The sequence below is a fragment of the Pholcus phalangioides genome, unplaced genomic scaffold (genome assembly GCF_987345545.1).
Source record: "Pholcus phalangioides strain wild (caught in Gottingen) unplaced genomic scaffold, Ppha-v1.0 ptg000009l_1, whole genome shotgun sequence".
Taxonomy (NCBI): domain Eukaryota; kingdom Metazoa; phylum Arthropoda; class Arachnida; order Araneae; family Pholcidae; genus Pholcus; species Pholcus phalangioides.
The window spans coordinates 22,725,303-22,745,780 of NW_028301602.1; the positions used below are offsets into that span (position 1 = coordinate 22,725,303).

The 20,478-nt window shown below is 35.7% G+C and overlaps 1 protein-coding gene across 1 annotated transcript in view; it reads left to right on the top strand.

The window, feature by feature from the left end:
- LOC149082546 (thyroid hormone receptor beta-like) overlaps nucleotides 1–20,333 on the top strand; it is a 63,029-nt gene extending 42,696 nt beyond the window's left edge. The window contains exon 2 of the mRNA XM_089235794.1: nucleotides 15,611–20,333. Coding sequence (XP_089091920.1) covers nucleotides 15,611–17,022 — 1,412 coding nt within the window. The 3' untranslated portion in view covers nucleotides 17,023–20,333. The remainder of the gene's footprint in view (nucleotides 1–15,610) is intronic.
- Nucleotides 20,334–20,478: the final 145 nt, after the last annotated feature.

Here is a 20,478-nt window from a genome sequence, read left to right on the forward strand (position 1 = left end):
TGTGAGGGGCGTACCTAAGAGTCTGAAGTATATCTAGTGCTGTGCGGGATTTTATAGTGCTGGCATCTATACTTCAAATTGTAATGATTGAATATCAATATATAATATTGGTACTTTCGAGACTCGAATTATTGAGATTCTATTATAGTAAAGAGCGTACGCAGGATCGATTTTCGGGAGGGCACACACAGGGTTTGTGGGGCCACACGGAATTTTTTCAATGAAAGTGTGAGTTACCAACCTTCAAAAACCATTTAAATTACCAGAAACTGATTAAAATAGCATATAAAAGGTATTTTAATTTTGTGAAACCACGGTCATTTTTTGCACACGAGGACTAATTGGATCCAAGACCTACAATTTGTTGAAAGATTCCGCGAACGCCAGCCTTTTTCTAATACTTACCGAGAGGTTGGTGCGCTAACCAACCAGAAATGCTCGTCGGGGCATTTCTGTTCTTTTATTTCTGTACAGGTTTTTTTTCTGTGATATTGTTCAATGCTCTCATCTGTATCAATAATCATACATGTTCTATAATGCACTGTAATATTTTCATGTACAGAAATAAATTGAAATTGAAAAAAAAACCCTTCTGTTTGGGAATCCTTGCGGTAGCAATCTTTTTCTGTGTTCATGTCGCCGTTTCCGTTCACTTTCCTGTGTCAGGAAAGTTTCTGACAAGGACGAACGAGGTATCGAACTCGCGACACATCCTTTGGTACTTTAGGTGAGTATCTTATCCACCAGGGCTACGACTTCTTACACGTTCCCCACTGAGTCGGATCGTCATCGTAGGAGTGTTTACCGACTGGGTAGATGTACTTTTCATTGTGCACGGTCAAAATTGATCAGAGAATCGCTTTTTTCAATGGAATTCTGAAAATCTTTTTCATGTGAGATTTCATGGTTTTTTATTTAATGAAATCATCATTTTTCTTCATGGATCGATTGACGTTTGCTATCTTTACTTCGGGATTTTCCTTCATTTTGAATGATAAGGTGGTGGAAAAAGTTCAAGGAGAACCGAAAAAACAGTGATATCTTTAATATTTATGATTGCAGATGTGTGAAATTTTAGACTGATGACTACAATTGTACTTAAACTTGTTCCGTAAAAAAATAGTTTAGATGAGTACTGCGCTGCTTCGGGAGAAATTACAAGCAATTAGCAAGAAATTCGGATGATCTCTATTTGACGAAATGGGCAATAAATATGGTAACCTTTTCCTAACCTAACCCCACGTTAGAAAAAGGGAAAGAAGGTGAAGGGGAAAAAAGTAGGAGGAAAGGAAGGAAATGGAGGAGATGAAAGGAAAACAGTATAATAAATAAGTACAGATTAGAGAGAGGGTAGAGATAAAAGAGTAAGTATATATGAAGTAGATTTATCTTTTCACCCTCACCCTACCTGTTCATTTTTTGCTCTTATTCGTATATAGCAGAAGGATACACCATGTGTGGGAAAACAAAATCACAAATAATTGCATAGAAATAAAAGAAAGGCAAAAAGAACAACTTCATAGGGTTACAAAAACCTTCGCGATGATGAAGAAAGAGAAAAGAAAACAGAAAGAGCTTGTTTGAAGTTATTCCACAGGTATTTAGACGTAATATTACGTCCTTGATCGTAAAGTGGTCAAGGTGAAAACCTGGAAAATAAGTATAAGGACAATCCAATTTTTTTTAATCAAAAGAGATACTTGTTTTTCTTTATAATATTTATCTTTTGGGATGTCATTGATACATATAAGCAATTAATAATTAGTTGTGTAATCGTGTTTTTCTCCAAACTTGTTTGATCATTGCAATAAGATCACGTTTGTTTTCGTACTGCGCGTGCCATTTCTGTACGTTTCGTGAGTCAAAATGCCAAACAAATGCTATTACGGATGGAGAAAAGGGCTTCCCGATGATCATTCAAGGGGTACCTTTTAGACTTTGAAAGTACAGGTGCATTGTAATGTTTAAACCAAAACTCTAAACGTAACGACAGGAGTCTCAGCGAATAGAAATACTGTCGAAACTATGTTGATATGCTTACATTTCCTGATTATGGCAGTGATATTTAGAGTCAATCTACATTGCTTCTCATTAATATTAAAGAACATCCTCATTGCACTTAGCATCAAAAGATGCACACTTTTTCGACAATTCAGGTCGCTTTTGTCTGTGTTGTTTTGTAATGGGGGAGGTTTGCATTTCGCTTTTGCATATTAGACATTTGCATTTTTTCTTTTTATACCATTAGGCACAGTTCGACGAGTGCAAGGCATGTTTTATTCGTTCGGAATTACCTCAGAGATATTACTTTTTTCCACGCAAAATCGGCGAAGAATCGTGTTTTTCTAACGAATGGTGCGAGAAAGAATCCTTCTTGTGAAAGCTTTCAGTCCGGAATTCTCGGCTAAACGGTAGTCAACATTCTTGAATCTTTCAATTCTTCTCGAAATTTCATGACTAGACATCGCAGTTTCTCTGAAATCAAGCTTTTTATCCATTTAAATTCTTGATAAAAATGTTGTGTTTTTCATCTTTACACATTCAGAAAAAAAATTTGATTTCACACTGCATGATTGATCAAAACAGTCTCAACTGTTATACGCCAACATGCAAAAAATGCAAATTTCTTTCTTCGACGCCAGGAAATACCCATGTCCTTATATTTTTTCCAGGTTTTGACTTTTACTATATTTTCAACAATTTGTTTCATTGAAAAATGCAGCACTTATCAAACTTACTTTTAGTGGGAAATGTTTGTTTACTTTTTGTTGTCTGTATATGTGTCATGCGTCTACAAGCACAAGTTTTCTCCGAAATGGCGGTTTTTCGGTTGCTCTTACAGTTTTTCCACCACCCTGCAACACGTATCCGCGAGTGGTATTATTTTTCTAAATCGCTCCTGGACAGCATGTCCCTATGGTAGGGTTGAATTCTCACGCCACCATATTGCACGGCATAGAACGTTTTCATAATAAGTTAAACCTCGAAAGCTTTCATCAGTCTTCTATCTGCGGAAAAATTACATTTTAATATGAAAAAATAATCTTTTAAATCGCAGACATTATTGATATTATTAATAATGACGGCTTCTTGCGACAGTTCAAAACAATGAGTATAAACTTGATTATAGTTACTTTTACTTACCCTGATGCCAACAGCGAAAAAAATTTCATGCGTACTTTCCTCCCCCCCCCCCTCCTTTCCCGTAAATAGTGCTGTACAAGTCGCTTAATGTGATCACACCAGGACACAGGGTTTCTGATAACAATAACCAATTGATACCTATATCCGAAAGAAAAACATGAGCCAATAGGATAACCATAGTTCCGCTTCTGGAAAACCTTTAAGACCATTTCGGTACAACAAATTAGCGGTGTAATTAGATCAGTGAATACGTCCACGTGAGATACGTTAGAGAAACTGAATTTAATAAATATATTGGAGAGAAAATTCGGGATTACATATGTTGTTTCGGAAAAATGGAATTATGTTAAAGTCAAAGGTTTCAGAAGTATTTGATGGACAAACAATTAGTGGCACAATCTGCATACGTACTATAATATCTCTCAATGATTCACTTCTCCCCCCCCCCCCACCCTCCTCCAAAAACGTATTGAAAACTTGAAAAAATATCGATGTAAATTTGTGTTGTCAGCATATTTTTAATTGAAACAGTTCAACACAGCAATTTAATAAGTTGGAGTGGATTGCTTAGTTAGCTAAAATGGTTAATTAAGGGTAAATTTTACTGCTTGTCTTGATTTTAATGTTTTCTATAAACAGATAAAATATTTGCTAAGCAGCAGGAACTGAGTAATTTTTAATCTTGAATATTATTTACAGTTCATTCAATTTGGTGCGATTTTATAAATCTCTGAACACGTAAAATTTCGGCAGCTCTCAAAAAATGACAGCAAATAAAAAAGTATTGTACTTATATCGCTGTATTTTCTATTAAAATGACATTAAAAAATTCCTAAAATACCAGAAAAATTGAGATAAGAAATACAGTCGGCCCCGCTTAACCCTTTTCAACTCAAACCTAAAAATTCCCTTTTCAAACATTGAAAACAAAAGATAAGTAAAATGAAAATTAGTTTACGGATATTACTCTGAACCTCCTTAATCAATACTAGATAACAGCATCACACAAGCCGATCCATACCGTTTCGTCTGTGTGTTCATTTTTTGAAAACTTTATTTTTTTCAAAGAAATGGATTGTAATTGCAAAGAATTTATTTTCGGTTTACTGATCAAGAGCTTCCATTCTTTCGCAAATCTTCAATTTCATTCACATGTTTTGTAATGCTTGGTAAACGAGCTTCAGAAATTCCATGCTCTTTGGCAATTTCAATTAGGTTTTTGTTTTTTTTATAATTCTTATTGAATTCAGAACGTTCAATATGTTTCACAAACAGAAAATTTCTTTGCGTAATGTTTTTTCCTAATTTTAAGGCATTGTATGAAGACATGTGGCGCGTTTCCGCAGACTTTTTATTCATTTTTTTCTTTTATTTGGAAAGCCCCTTCTATGGAATAAACAGAGGACAAAAATAAAATAAAATAATTAATGCACCGGAGATAACTCTGTCATTAAAGGTCATGAATTCTGGAATCTTCATTAGTTTTAACTGTTCACATATTTTACTTGAAGTATCCGACTTTCTTGTCACTTTTCTTTAAAATGGAACTTTAATGATATTTTTTTAATACAAAGCGTTTCAAAAAGATGAAAACAATAATTAGTTTTGCACCACCTATGTCATTTTCTATGGAAAAATCATTTTTTATCTCAAAGTTTAAGCAAAATTAATGTTCCAAGCACGATTGCAAAAAATACTATGAATAGTATGTTTTATCATTTCACAGTACATTCAGCTATAAATGGTGCAGGTTATGAATGCAAACTTGAAGGATTGCATGGTATGCCCATAAGTTACACTCAAATCTGTTAATTTATATATGAATTTTTTGGAAATATCATTCTATATTTCGTCTATAAAAAACTAATTCACCAAATATATGTGATAGACATTAGATTTTTTTATTTCACAACTGTAACGATATATAGCAGAATATTATATTAGAATTTTGTAATGATATAGTGAATAGATTTTTAGAAATCATGTTTCAAACTCGAGTAAAATGTCAAAAACAGCATCCTCCGTTAAATGCGTTTAAAATTTTTATTCACGACTTACTTGTATGTAAAAAAGCAACACTAAATTGACGTAATTTCGGTTCTGAGCATCATATAAACAAAACAAGACTTGGTTTGGAATCGCAACAAACAGCGCTTTCTTAAGGAATTTAAAAAAGAAAAATCGATACTTTCCTCCAAAATTGACGTAGTCGGATACTTCAATTTTTTAATGCTTGATATAATAAAATATTATGTACATAGTGGTTGATATTCATTTGCAGTTGTCGTGTGAATTCCAATACTCGATTAAGCGGGGAAAAGATTTAAAAATTATTGCATCAAGCGGGGAACTTGAAGCATTGTCGCCACGTGTAAAATTTCGGTTTCAGAGGATTTTATCAGTGTAAGCGGAATATAGATTATCTGCCTGGGTTTTCTGACCATGTATTTGACATGTTTATTCAAGAAACATATCACCAGAAGGATGTGTTAAGTACCGCCATTAAGAGAGTAAAGAGGTGAATTGTAAATAATTGAAGTAATGTAAAGAGGTGAATTGGCAGTTGAAGCGAAGCTCATTGACACCTGATCTGCAGAATAGTGTAGCACCAATTTAGAAAAAAACCGTCTGTGTTTCATGTTCAATTTACTTCAAGCATGAATTAAATTTGGTGGGAAAACTCCTAACACACTCACAGTCGTATCTTTGCTGTAAACTTGACAAGGAATAGTGTTTTGACTTTATAATTCTAACGGTTCTCATTATTATTCAGACCTGAAGGCTTTGCAGCCCATTGTTTTCCTTTAAAATTATCGCGATAAGAGCTATAATGCTCATCATTGCTTCAAGGTCCACATTATTCAGATCAGGCTTACTCTTCGTCTGAACGATCATATAACATCATATATCAAATGTGTTGTTTTTAGTGGCGTTATCTCGCAGAACAGAATATTTCGGACCAGTATCATTTATCCGACATGCTAGTGTAACATGTCAAAAGTCTGGTAATTGTCTAGAGAGATTGTGAGAGTGCGCCCAAGTACACACATATCTATATATGCATATCAGCCGCACCTACTCGATCATAACACCGGAAAAGTTCTACGGTGTCTGTATATATACTGTATTTTAGGACGTTGTCCTTTGCCGCAAATAGACAAAACCGCGAATGTCTTTTTTTTTGTTACTACGGTTGTGATTTCGCGTGTGCGTATGCATGTAAGCATTTTCCTACGGCTGGAAACAACGCGATGGTTCGGTGATTGCTGATTGTAGGGCACGGCCGAGAAAAAAAAACAACTAAAGACAGTACAGGAGACAAATTCAGCTTAACTTTCACATACGAGTGATGTAAGATGGCTACCCTTGTCTCCGAAACTCTGCTTGATATTCATTTCACAGTATTAGTATCAAAAAGCATTATAAATGATCATATCTTTTATGATAATTTTCGGTTTTTCCGAATTTTTTCGGAGAAAACGTACCCACTTTTCTGTCGGATCAGACAGTGATCATGACTGCGAAAATGATGATTATCATCCTCATGAGATTATGCCATTCCGGATGTCCTCCGGGTTACGAAGTCAAGTTACCGGCTATATATACGCTACAGTGAATTCAATAGCGAAAACTACGCAACACGGAATAAGACGACGACGAGAGATTTTGTGGATGTTCGTTTTGTGTCGTATCATGTGTTTTTATTTCATTTTGGTTGTTCTTTATATACAAACCCAATAACTTTTTGACTTTTATTTAACTCTTTATTTGAAAGTGGTGCTTTTAAAGAGAAACATGTGAGTTTCTTATATTTTTCAAATAAAGGCGTTTTATACTGTATCTTGAGCTTGTTTCGGCATTGATGCTTCTAAGCAACTCCCAAACATTCGATTTTCACATGTGAGCTGTTCATGAAGTCAGTACAATTACCAGCAGAATGGCTCGAAGGTACACAAGTCTCTTATTTCTTGATAAGCCAAAAAGCAAAAACGATTTTTAGCCTTTGTATTTTGGTGGGAAATACGATGTGTGGAGGAGGAGGAGGAGGCATATTGCGCTGTGCATTCTTGAACAATGATAGAAAAGTGAGTTGACATACAATAAATGTCATTTGATACCATTAAAATCTACATAAATCATATAAATACAGCGTGTTCCCTGAAGTGCAACATCCCACATTTTTTTTTTTAAATTTTGACAATAATTTTGTCATGTAATAGCGTGCAGTTTTACCTCGTTTGTCTAATATAACCCCTCGAAAATGTTCTCTGGATATTTAAATAATTACCAATTGGAGAGGGTTAAATGCATTTTAAACTGCTCAACGACCATTTGTATCTCAATCATGACCATTTACTTGAATATTGCTGACATATTTTTTGATTAATTCTTTTGGGGAAGTATTGAGGGAAATCACTGATTTTAAGAATTTTCTCGGGATAACATTGCAAATTTAGGGTCCAAAGTCTTTGTGGTTCTCCCTTCAATTAAAAAAAAAACCAATAAAAACAAAATTATCATTTTATAATTACTAAAGTAAATAAATAAATGAAATTACAACACTTATTTAGGGAGTTGGGACTTCAACTTCGTCTTCCATGTTTTCTTACGGGAAGAATCTCTTATCCTTAAGAAACATACGGAAATTTTCTATTGACTTTAGGCATTCGCAGTTACTTTCCCAAAAATTCTATAAATATCTTTATTTCATTTATCTAGAGATTCTTGAATTTTATGCGTTGGTTTGTTTTGAGTATTAACTTCACACAACATTGAAAATCATCAAAATTTATCCCTGTTTTATGCCATACCAAGTATGGTCAGTCTCGCGAAAGTATGTATCACCACACTACCAATCAACAAGCAGAGTTTCATGATATTTGGTAAAATTGCCCTTATCTGATAAAACACCTCAGTTTTAAGAAAACATCGTTTTAATTAGAAAAATTAGTATAATAAAGTCGGCCCCACTTAATCGAATATTGGAATTCACACGACCTCTATAAACACCTATCAACTGCTATGTACATATTATTTTTATTGAATGAAGCATTCGGTAATTTAATAAAATACGTAAAGAGTTAAAATTTATGAAAAAAATCCAGAAATGGAGCCTTGTAATGTCAAAGTTAACTTTAGTGCGTTTGATTATTTTATTTTTGTTCTTTGTTTAGCCCATAGAGGACGCTAGCATTTCAAATAAAAGGAAAAGAATCTGCTTAAACACAGTAGCTTCATGCAATGTTTCAAAGTTAAAAAAAAAAATACACAAAAAGAAAGAATTTCTGTTTATATATGAAACCGATTGAAAGTTTTGAATGCAATAATAATTATAAAAAATACACACATAAAACTTGAACTGAAATTGCCAAAGAGCATGGCATTCTAGCATGGTATCAAGCATTAGAAAAAATGTGGATGAAATTGTAGAACATTTGCGAACAAGAACGTAAATCTCTTGATCAGAAAACGGGAGATAAAATTTAACATCGACGGTGTCGACTAATTTCTACTGCAATGGTTTTTATGCTGAAAAGGCAAAAAAATGCATCAATCCACCTCGCTATGATTACGCGAAAAACAGAGGAAATTGCCAAAGGTTTTGAAAACTCCGAAAATATAAGAAGAAAAAAGAAAGATAATTCTGTGCTCAGATGACAAAATGTTGTGTCCTTTTTTTGAAATTCCACGATGGCAAATACGCAAATAATATTTTGCCAACATGCGATACTGTGGCTTTTTTGACAATTTTCCTCCGTTGTTTCTTCGTAAAATGAAAGAGAAAGACGACATTTTGCTATGTTTCGAAATTTTAACGAGACTGCGAACAATTTTTTGGGGAAGAGTGTCTTATAAAATTCTGCCATCTGAGCACAGAATTATAATTTCAATTTGAAATTTCACATTTCCGTTGATTTTCTCTCTCGGTGTTGGGCTAATTTGCCCAATTTTGAATTAATTTCGTTCGATGTATCGCGCTATATGTTTTAGCTGCTTTTAGCGCTGATATTGATATGTTATTATGAAAATTTTTTAAGCTTAAAATCTGATACATAATTGATTCTGCTCTGATATATTTCTGCTCGGATATAATATGATACTTATACGGGGTGTCCAGTAAGTGTTAATGCGGACTTTATCTCATCAGCCGTTTGTCGTAGAGGCTCAAAAGTCGTTCAAAAATTACCCTGTACCAGTTTCAAGAGTGAGAATACAGTGTGTCACAAAATAAAAATAAAATCTAAATTTTTAGATGGTCCTCCTTGTCCTCTAACTTCCAGTTAAAAAGTTGCCCTGCTTTTTTGAGCTCAATTAAAAAAAATCCAATTTTTTAAACTTTTTTTATTGCAATATTCTTTCTTCTTCTTTTATTTTCAATATTCTCTGAGATATTTTAATTCAAAAATCGGTGAACAGTTGGTAAATAACAGCAGAAAAGCTAATGAACAACGCTCATTTCCCTCATTTTTATGCTGTCTTTTTCCAACGTTTCTCTGATTTCTGAGTTGGAATATCTCTGCGAATATTGCAGTTGAAAACGTAGGATCTCTTTTGTTTGTCTCAGAAAAGACAGGGCAACAACTTTCTGATAGGAAGTTGGCGGCAGGGGAACTGTACAAAAATTTAGAGATCCTTTATTTTGCTACTCACTTTCTTTCTTTCAAACCGAGCACAACTCAGGTCTATCGCCATCTATGGGCAATTTTTTGTTACTTACACGCTGCATTTTCACTCTCAAAACTGGTGCAAAGTAATTTTTTTAACACATTTTGAGCATTTTTTAAATTGAAACCATACCTGTACGACAAAAATGATGAGATAAAGCCGCATTAGCGCTTACAGGACACACTGTATAGTATAGTTTTTCAATATAAAATCTATACAAGACGGTATGAAACTGCAATCTAAAATCTAAAATCAGATCCGTATATGAATGAAAGCCGAATATGATAAAACATACGAAAAAAAAATCATTTTTTTCGCATTTCTTTGCAACTGGAAGAAAATTCGAACGCGGTTAGATGCAGAAAAGTTCAATTCATTCAAAAATTGAAAAAAAAAAAATTAATGTTTTGGAAAATATTTCCTTATAGAGATCAACACTGGTATTCACATTATAGGAGAAGCCGTAATAAATGAGATAATACCATTCACTCAAATTTCAGCACGTGTATTTTTATCCGTTGATATCCAGGCAATATACGTATACTACCGTTCTATTAACAAAAATTGTGGTAAGACCTTATAACAGGGTGGCCAGCTGCATTTACGATATACTCCATTAGCAATACATGAATATAATTTATGGCCTGAAATCGGAGCCCAAATACGGTATTTGTACGTATTAGCCCTTTCAGATCCTTCTTGCAATAAATGTGCGGGTTGCTTTTTCTCGCACTGTAGAATTATTGTTATTTTATCTCCTTGCGTTAAGCCCTTGGATGAAGGACTGCATAAGCTTTGAGTTAGAAATATTGTGAATCTGAAGTTTAAGGGGTTTCATCAAAGGGCAGCACTTGAAGTTGAACTTTTCAGTAAGTTTTTGAGCTTTCTTCCACGGGGAAAATGATTCCCGGAAACATGTGATCTATTATATAAAATATTACCACAAAATTCTGGAAAAAAACGTATGTGAAGATGAATATGCCTTCCACCGTCTTGGTTGAAAAAATTTGAACGAAGTGAATTATTTCTTCACAAAAAAGAAGAAAATTTTCAAAAATAGAGATTTGATTTATGTTTATAATGTGTGAAAGGGTCAGCAATTTATGGATTCGTTTTAAGACCCAGGTTCCAATTGGTTTTTCGGGGTACGTGGCTATATAGTGGATATTATTTAGTTTTCTTGGTAAGTTCAAATTCTTAAAATAAGCAAGAAAATAATTTAAAAAATTTATACTCATTAGCCGTTTAATATACTCATTACAATAACTTCCTTAACGGGATTTCCAAATTCATTCTTGGCCCCTATTGGCGTTCAAAATATTAATATTAACATTTTTTTGAGTAACCCATATAATAATTGCGACAGATTTTTTTTTAAAAACATTTTTGTGCATATTTATGAGTAGAATCAGTGGTAATTTTTCCAAAACTTTTGAAGGCGCCACCTTGAGACCCTTTCCTTGTGAGATAGGGTTATTATGGAAATGTGAATACATACAAACACAAAGGCCCCAACAGGCAAATCGCCCAACGAGGTGGCTTAAAAAAAAGATGCCCATAAGAAATAAGAGAGGGGGTAAAATATAACCAAAATACACACAACCCAATTAAAACCATGTATGACGAAAGAAAGAACTAATATAATTAATAATACATGTACATATATAAAGTATATTACACTTTTAGAACCATTTGCTGAAGTTAAGAGAGGCCAGTAATGCCTCTACTTCAGCTCTTGACGCCACAGTGCGTGAAGTAAGGCTGGCAGAGTCGTGTCTCCAGTGGTGTAGATGGCAGCATGCTTGCTCGGAATGCAAGAAGTGGGCCTGGGTTCGAGTCCCGGTGGACCAGATGGCTTTTCTTTCCGAGTTCACTTCGGCATAACATTTAGAAAATATCTGCTTCCTTGGTATAATGCACTGCCCAAAAAAAATTAAAAAAAAAACCATTATGGGTGTTTTATCGAAGTATATATATAGCTTCTCGATTTATCCAACACCATCTGTAGCAGAAGGCCTATGCGCTTATCTCGTGACCTCACTGAAGAAGGTCATCTCACCTGTTGCCATTGGGTAAAGCAGGCAGACGCATGCTCCATCTTTACCCTTTTTCGTAGTATATCTAATGGCTATAGGTGAGATGACCTTCATCAGTGACGTCACAAGCTTCGCGCGGAAGTTTTTTGATATAGATGATATTGATTTATCCCACTATGTTTATCTTACTTCTTTTTAAGCAAATTCTCCTAAGTGAATTCAAAAATTATTCGCGTAAAATTTATTTCGATAACATGCGATGAGGGGGGAAAAGATGGGCGTACATCCATATTTTTTTTCCAGCCACCTCGTTAGACAATTTGCGTGTTGTGGTCTTTGTGTTTGCATTTGTATTTAGAAGAATCAAAGGTTTTTTCAAGAAACGCAATCAATGAACCCTTCCGCTCCTTAAGATTAGGTTCATTATCATTCATGAAATTTGTACATGCAGATTTATACGTAGGAAATGACATTACCGAAAATTTTTGTGTAGCATTGCTTAAAGAATAATTTGTGTCACTGCTAATCCCCCTTCTTAATTTTTTTTCTTCATCGCTCTCTCACTAAGCCAAAACATAGGATTCTATGTCGTATCTAGAGCTTTCATTTCATTCCCCCTAGGAGTGATATAGCCCTCTTTGGGAAGAACTGATCTAATAGATTTTTACTGTTAACGTGGGAGGTAATGGTGATTAGCGATTTCACATTCTCAATTCGTATCCGCGCAACAATCTTATTTCCCACCATTTAGTGGAATCGTAAGAATGTTGACAGTGATTTCTTTCCTGACTGAGGATAATGGCCATGTGTGTGATCACACCTTTTATACATATACTATATAGCATGTTGTTGTAACACTTGATATTAGTGCGGAGCCTGTTATACACGGACATGGCCGATGTTCAGATGAGAACGAGAGAAGGAATTAAAAGAGAATTTTTCGGAACCGTGCGAAGCAAATTATTGCATATTATAGTTTTATGGGAAATAGGAATTGGAATAAGAATCAACTTTGAAGTCACGCACGACTTGTATCGCATCGTATCGTCTTAGAGGGGGGATATGGGAGAAAGCGAAAAAACAATTTGCTGCGAAAATGAGAAACCGATGGGCGGTTTTAAGAAAATTTTATTTCCACTCAACTCTCTCTCTTATATTATCATTATTTTTGTTATTTCTTTTTTTGGATCTTCACCGTGAAATGAAGTTTAAGTGTCATAAATGAACCCGAACGAACTAGGAAAAAACGTTTTTTTTCTTCCCATCTTTAAGAAACAACCAAAGTCAGAAGTAAATTGAAAATGTGACCCTTGAGAACATTTCTTTAAATAAAAGAAGAAAAAGTGTAAATATTCTATTTGCGCTATTGATTCGTTCAAAGGAGAAAACAGACTTTCTATACAAGAATATGCTTAAATGTAAGTTACATAAATATGATGAAATCCGGTTATTTTGCAAGGAGAGATAGTGCGGTTGGTTAGGAGGAGGAGGAGGATGCTATTGTGCATAATTACCGACCATTCTTTTGAGTTTGATAGATTTTGGGAATTTATGACATTTGCCATTGAATATGTATAATCTTCAGCTCGGTATAACTCAGTCAATATGATTACTTAAACTCACGGGACATTTTGCTTAAACTTCAGCCGAGGTTGGTGGATTCGATTGGTAATGTTGATTATGTTATGGATAAATGTCAAGAAAGATAACTTATCAAGACATAATAATTTCACTCTTTCATCCTTATCCACTTCACACTCGAACCAAAACTGACCATTAATTTTTTTTCTTTTTGAACAATTTGCATTTATTGAATGCCAACATTCTAAAGAGAATGTAAAATTAATTAGGTAATTAATTTGGGTAAATATCTGTACTTTGGCCATTTTAGGTGCAAATACGTGTACCTCGGGCCTTAACATTAGAATGAAGAGGTTTCAACACATATTTTGATTTAATTTAATTTTTATGGCAAAATATGTGTAGTGCATCTATCACATACGGGAGAAATTGATCAGAGTGATTGAATTCAAGAGTTTCAAGTTTCTCTCTTCCATGCATATTTATCATACAAACCACCTCCCTTTGGGAAATACACATAATCAGTAAAGAAATCCAACTTACACAGACGATTGGTGATTATGCATAATAACCGGAAAGTGTGCATAATTGCCGATTTATCACATTAATCGTAACATATATACAGTACATGCTTTGTAAATAGATGATAACAATTACGATTTGTGAATTTTTACTATAAGTAACCAATAATCTCTTCGATTTAAGATTAATAATGAGTAATCAGACTGACCAAATTTTATCGAGCCATCGTCTCCTCCAGAAAAATTTGTTAAAAATATTGCTGTGAATCCAAATGTATTTCTCGGAGATTCTCGGAAAGAAAAAAATACGTTGAACACGACAAATATGTGAAATTATTATTTATACATTTTTACCATAAAATAATCATATCATTGATATTACAATCCAGTTTTAAATCCATTTGTTGTACCGGGGGGTGGTAGCTGCACTATCCATTTGGTTCGAGGGACGTCTTAACGATTTGGGCTGGAACCCAGACATTTTTGGGGGCATCTTGAGCCATGATTTTATGTACAGTACTTATGGAAGAGAAGTCGGCATCCAAAATGGCATGGGAACTGTCACAGAATGCACAAGAATGCTGAAAATTAACTATACAAAAATATGAACACATTAAACAAACATTGATAAAAATAAATATATGATGAGAATTTGAAATTAAAGAAAGAACAATATAACTAATCAAACAAAAAAAGAAAAAATCAAAAAAAAAAATTCAAAAATTGATCTTTTTTCAATTTTTTTCAAATTTTTCTTTCAGAAATTAGTAAAATTTTTCATAAAATTAACGGAATTTTTTCCTAAAATTAATGAAATTTTTCCTAAAATTAATGAAATTTTTCCTAAAATTAATGAAAAGTTGTTCTAGTTTTTCGTTTTCTAAAATTCGTCCAAATCTTAGACGGTCCAGACTATCGCATGCCTTGAAGGAGCGAGACCGTCACTAGTCGTTGGTGTTTTCTATGCGCTAGTGATGGTGTTTTCTATGCACTAGTGATGGTGTTTTCTATGCACTAGTGATGGTGTTTTCTATGCACTAGTGATGGTGTTTTCTATGCACTAGTGATGGTGTTTTCTATGCACTAGTGATGGTGTTTTCTATGCACTAGTGATGGTGTTTTCTATGCACTAGTGATGGTGTTTTCTATGCACTAGTGATGGTGTTTTCTATGCACTAGTGATGGTTTGTCTTTTACTGACAGGAGTCTAGGCTCGATCACTAGCAATCGACATATCTTTTGAAATTTTCTACATTCTTACGAAAAAATCCTAAATTGGAGGCATGATAAAGGTTCTCACCGGCGGAGGTGGGCAGGGACTCCTCTCTAGATCGAAGGGGGGTCCCGTTAAGTATGTTATGCAATGCAAGAAAGTATTATATATATATATAATAATCGTTGGCTGTCTTTGCATTTCTTTACAGTACTATAAGAAACTATACCACGGTAATAGACCAGAGGTGAATCACGAGGTGACAATAGGCACGAAGAAATATATACGGAAACACTCTCCATCTCTATAAAAAAAAACAACCATCATTTGACATAATATACTATGATAATTTTTGGAATTAGATTTTTCCTTATGATAGCGCATGACTTTTCCAGTATAAAGTTTATACTTATTGTTCGCTAATGTGCTTTTTGTTGTTTTTGTTTCAGCCATGAGCCTGTCACCGAATGGAAGTGGAAGCGTGTGTCCCGGAGAGGATTATCCAAGCAGTAGCACTAGTAGTGGTTCGGGCCGCCGCCAGAAGATTTGCGGGGCTTGTGGTGATCGGGCCAAGAGCTACCACTTCGGAGGTATTTCTTGCGACAGCTGCAAGGCATTCTTCAGGAGATCGGTTCAGAATGAAGCCTACAAGAACTTCCATTGCCCTTACGAAGGCCGATGCGAAATCACTATAAGTTCCAGGAAGTGTTGCCAATACTGTAGGTTCAAGAAGTGCCTGAGCATTGGAATGGAGACGGGCTGGGTGATGACGGAAGAAGAACGGCTGCAACTGGTGAAAAGCCGGATGGAGAAGAAACAGAAGCAGCAGGAGAGCGAGACTTCGGAAGTGTCGAAAAAGACGAAGGCCACGGCTGGAGTCACCGATTACGAACCGGACATGCAAGAGATATCGAAGTATCTCAGCCAGGACGAAGCGGTGGCAATAGAGGCCCTCGTCAACTTCTACGAGTCCAGTTATCAGGAAGTGCCTTTCAGTGATCACCTCATGCAAAGGACGTCTTCGCGGTCGAGGACAGAGATACTCGAGATGTTTTTCACGGTGGTCAAACAGTTTGCTAATTTCTCCCAGAGGCTGGACACGTTCTCGAAGATTCGGCACCACGACCAGGAGATACTCCTGAGGACTGGTGTGCTCGAGCTGTGCTTCATCCGCGGTGCTTACGTGTACGACGAGAAACTCGCCAGGTGGCCTCACATAGGCATGCCTCTATACAGGTGCTCTCCTATCCTAGAAGCCGAAGACGTCAAGAAGCTCGTGTCTTACGAACTGTTCGTAAAGCACATGGAGTTCATCCGGAGCATAAAAGAACTGAACCCGGATGAGGCAACTACCATGCTCCTACTGGTCATAGTCCTACTCTCACCCGACAGGCCCGGTCTCGAAGACGAGGAGTTAGTCGCGGAAGAACAGGAAAAGTTCTACATACTGATGAAGAAGTACATGACGTGGAGATACGGATCCGATAACACGGCGATTCTCTACCCGAGACTTCTTTTGAGGCTTCCTGATCTCAGAGAGCTGACGGACAACCACACGGATTACAACCTAAAACTAGCCAAAGAAGAGATACAGGAGATCCAGCAGAAGTTATCGTCGCTGCAAATCGACGCGGCTTTCCAGAAATCGGAATCTCCCGGATCGTCGTCGACGTCGTCAACGTCAATCTCTGTGGCAGGGCCCAGTGCAGCTGGAAGAAGCGGATACGAAGCTTCCAGTCTGTGCCGGCAATCGTGGAGCATAAGAAGGGACGTGCTTCGAGCTCCATCTTCTCCATTCTCTCAGGAGGAAGAATCGAGCTCCAGCGAGAGTTCCGAAAGGTATCAAACTCCAAGGACGTGATTTGTGTGGTGTTGAGTTTTTTTTTTCTTTGTTCTCTCCTCTTTTCGAAAAACACCCCCCCCCCTTTTATAAAGATATTTACGGCAGAATTATTCGAGCTTCAGATGATGATGTCCGGTTTCAAAGTAATCTATGCTTCGTAATTTAATCAAAATCGCTTATGCGTGTGTATCAAAGTCCGTGATTTCAAATCAAGCGCTACTCACTAATTTGCTAAAGAATCGTTGTCTAATTTATACATAAGTATGAATGGATATAATTCATTATACGGTACCGCATATCTACCAGGGTTAGTTTTTTTGGTAGTGGCAACTGTTTTTATTTACCAGACACATTAATTTTATAGTTCTAAAGTTTTCCATGTTTTCAATATAGTCACCTACATTTCGTGAAACATGTTGCTAGTTGCGCAGAAGCAGTAGGATGTCATCGCCTAAACTGTTGATGGTATACTTCCCGAAGAATGTCTGAACTGTTCAGAAGGAAATAGCTCATTAACTTCTTGTGTTCCACATACCTTTTGAACCAATGAGACGAAGACAGGCCAGGGGCTCCCTTGCCATTAAGATAAACGTCACGGGTCCCTCGCCAAAATAATATTCAAAGTATTATAATCTAAAAACAGCAAGTTAATATTTTTTTCATCCATGCTCTTACGGACCCCATGAAACCCCTCTCCAAGAATCCCCAAGGATCCCATGGACCCCTGTTCAAGGAAACACTGTCTTACGTGGATGCTTCAAGTAGGTAGGGGTGATCTTGCAATACCTATATATACTTTAAAAGCAGAAGTCGAAGTGATTAACTGAACACAACCTTCTAAATGTCTTTAAGTATTTTAAAAACATTTACGGTAAGGATAGTCTTAAGAATTTAAACCCTGAAAGAATGAGGGAATGGCACAGCACTTCTATCAATCCCCAAAGATCGAATAAATCCGCCGTAGTTTGGACGGCGTGAACACTAGCATTTCTGAGCGTCCTTTGGTGAAGCCTTCAACCGCCCTGCTTTCCAACAAGGTCGTAACTAGGATTCGCGCGCGCGTGTGTGTGTGTGTGTGTGTGGGGGGGGGGGGTCAAAAACATGATTGTGATGCACCAAACACTATAAAATTCAATGATTTTATATAATGGCGTTTTTATTCACCTAAAATTTGCCGCACCCTAACATTGCCAACCTTGCTCCATTTGCAACCCTCTGGTACTACAAGCTTAGCTTTTTCAACCACGTCGCTACTGATATTTAAGTGATGCAGATGCCCCGGAAAGCGTCTCGGAGTCTTTGGTGATACTTGCGAAAAGTAAAAAATTCAATTTTTTTTTATCCCCGCTGCTTCTACTCCGAAAATATATGGAATAAGTTAGACCAATTCGTTTGCATGGGTCCCATCGCGCGGCTTTTCCACGGTAGAGGGACAACCCGTTCACTTTGAGTTATGGCACCTACATAGGATTTCAAGGGGTATAAGGCCGGGATTACACTATAAAAGTTCTTTCATAAAACTCGAAAAATGCAACCAATAATGGTATATTCGTGCAAATGCAACCAATAGTCTTATAGGATGAATTTTTAAAATTTTATAAAATAACTTTAATCAAATGTTTATATAAGTGTAGTCCCGGCATATGCCAGTGTCGGTGCGCAACTAACGTGAAAACGACCCCAACAGCAGTGCTGCCACTACCAAAAAACCTTACCCTCTCATTTTTTTAGAGTTTTTCCTATGCTCTCAGCGGATCGCATCAAATTACGCTCGCGACGATTGACGAATGAGCACATAAAATTCAGAAAAATATAGATGGAACTAGTCTCTCTCGGTCTAAAGCAACACACGTTGATCTCATTATCGTTTCTAATTTATTTCAGTGAAGATTTGTGATCAGAGAAGCATGGTAATGAATAAATAAAATGTATTAATTCAAAAAGTTTCGGGTTTCAGCAGATTTTTTTTTTTTACAAATCGCAATCTTTTTCATATATAAGCCATTATTTTTGTTTTGTTGGTTCTCTATATGAAGTGATGAATGTGAAAAGTAATTCTCCTGCTCTTGAATGCGTGTAATGAAAATTAGTTCATGTACTAGATCATTATATATATATTCAAAAATAAATGCCCATTTCTCTTTATTTGTGAGAGTTCATTTACATGTTAACTCCCCCCCTAACTGATAGGGAAAACCATGTGACTAAGAATATTTTTCTGAATATTATGGGGAAAGAAGATTCTTTTCAGTGGGATTTATTCGTGTGAATGAACTCTGAATAGTGCCTTAATAATATGTGGAACTCGCATTAACATATCAATGTTGACAGAAACAAAAAAAAACCCGCTTAAAATTTTTACGACCGAAAATAACTCCTATTGATGATGATAAATAGTTTCGTTATGACGAGAATATGACTATATGTATATCTATCTCAGCAGCATGGCACCACAAAAATCGTTAATCGGATACCTATCTATCTGAAGTTTAGCTCATGGACGTGTTGTCTCCAGTTTGGGAAAGAAATCAATCATGTTTTGGTTCCCGAATTGAAAACACGCCTACGAAGAAAACGTTATCCTGGCGCCATTAAAGCGTACGGCGCCGGTAATGGGAATGAAAATATGTTGATAGCCTTCAAAATACTTAATTTGATTATCTTTGGGTCTTCCATACATGGCTGCTAACTGTTTTATAAGAATAATAGTTCATTGAGAAATATATATATATAAATAGAACGTGGCACGTGTTGCAAATATTCAATGCCAATAGTGACTAATGATAAGAAATCCGAATGTACAAAAATATTTTTGTACAAGCCTATGCACTAATTATTATTACTCACAAAAGACAACTTTGACCTGGTGCTCGTTGAAGCACTTCAGTGCACTCGATGTTATTGCTTAAATATATGCTTACGAGGCCACGAACACACTGAAATTAAATTATCCAGTTCAATTAACAGTCAATATAGTTAATTAACGTCATTCGAGAGTATAATGTTCAACATAAATTTTCATATCGATACTGTACTGGTATTGAGTATAAGCGGTGTCAATTTTTTCCTGCGCATAATCAGCAGATTTATACGTAAAGAAAACATTGGAATTGTTTTAGTGTGGATTATACCAAGGTGTTACAATGTCATGTATGTCCTCACACACCTTTTATCTTTTGAACCGTTGGCAATCGAATTGAAAAAAGTATTCAAATAACGTGCCCTTTTTAACTATTTCATTTCTTTTCTACTAGGGGCCGTATATGTACTGAAATGATTTTTTAATCGGTCTCCTTGTTTTCTAACTTTCTAACTTTTCTAACTTTTATTGGGAGGGGCTCAGAAGAGGCAGTTGTTATACTGCCTCTTCTGAGCCCCTCCCAATAAAAATCATATTTCTAAGTGCTATATTATAACATATTTGAATTCAAAAATCAACGTATATTGAAGAATAAACGAGAAAAACAAATTCGA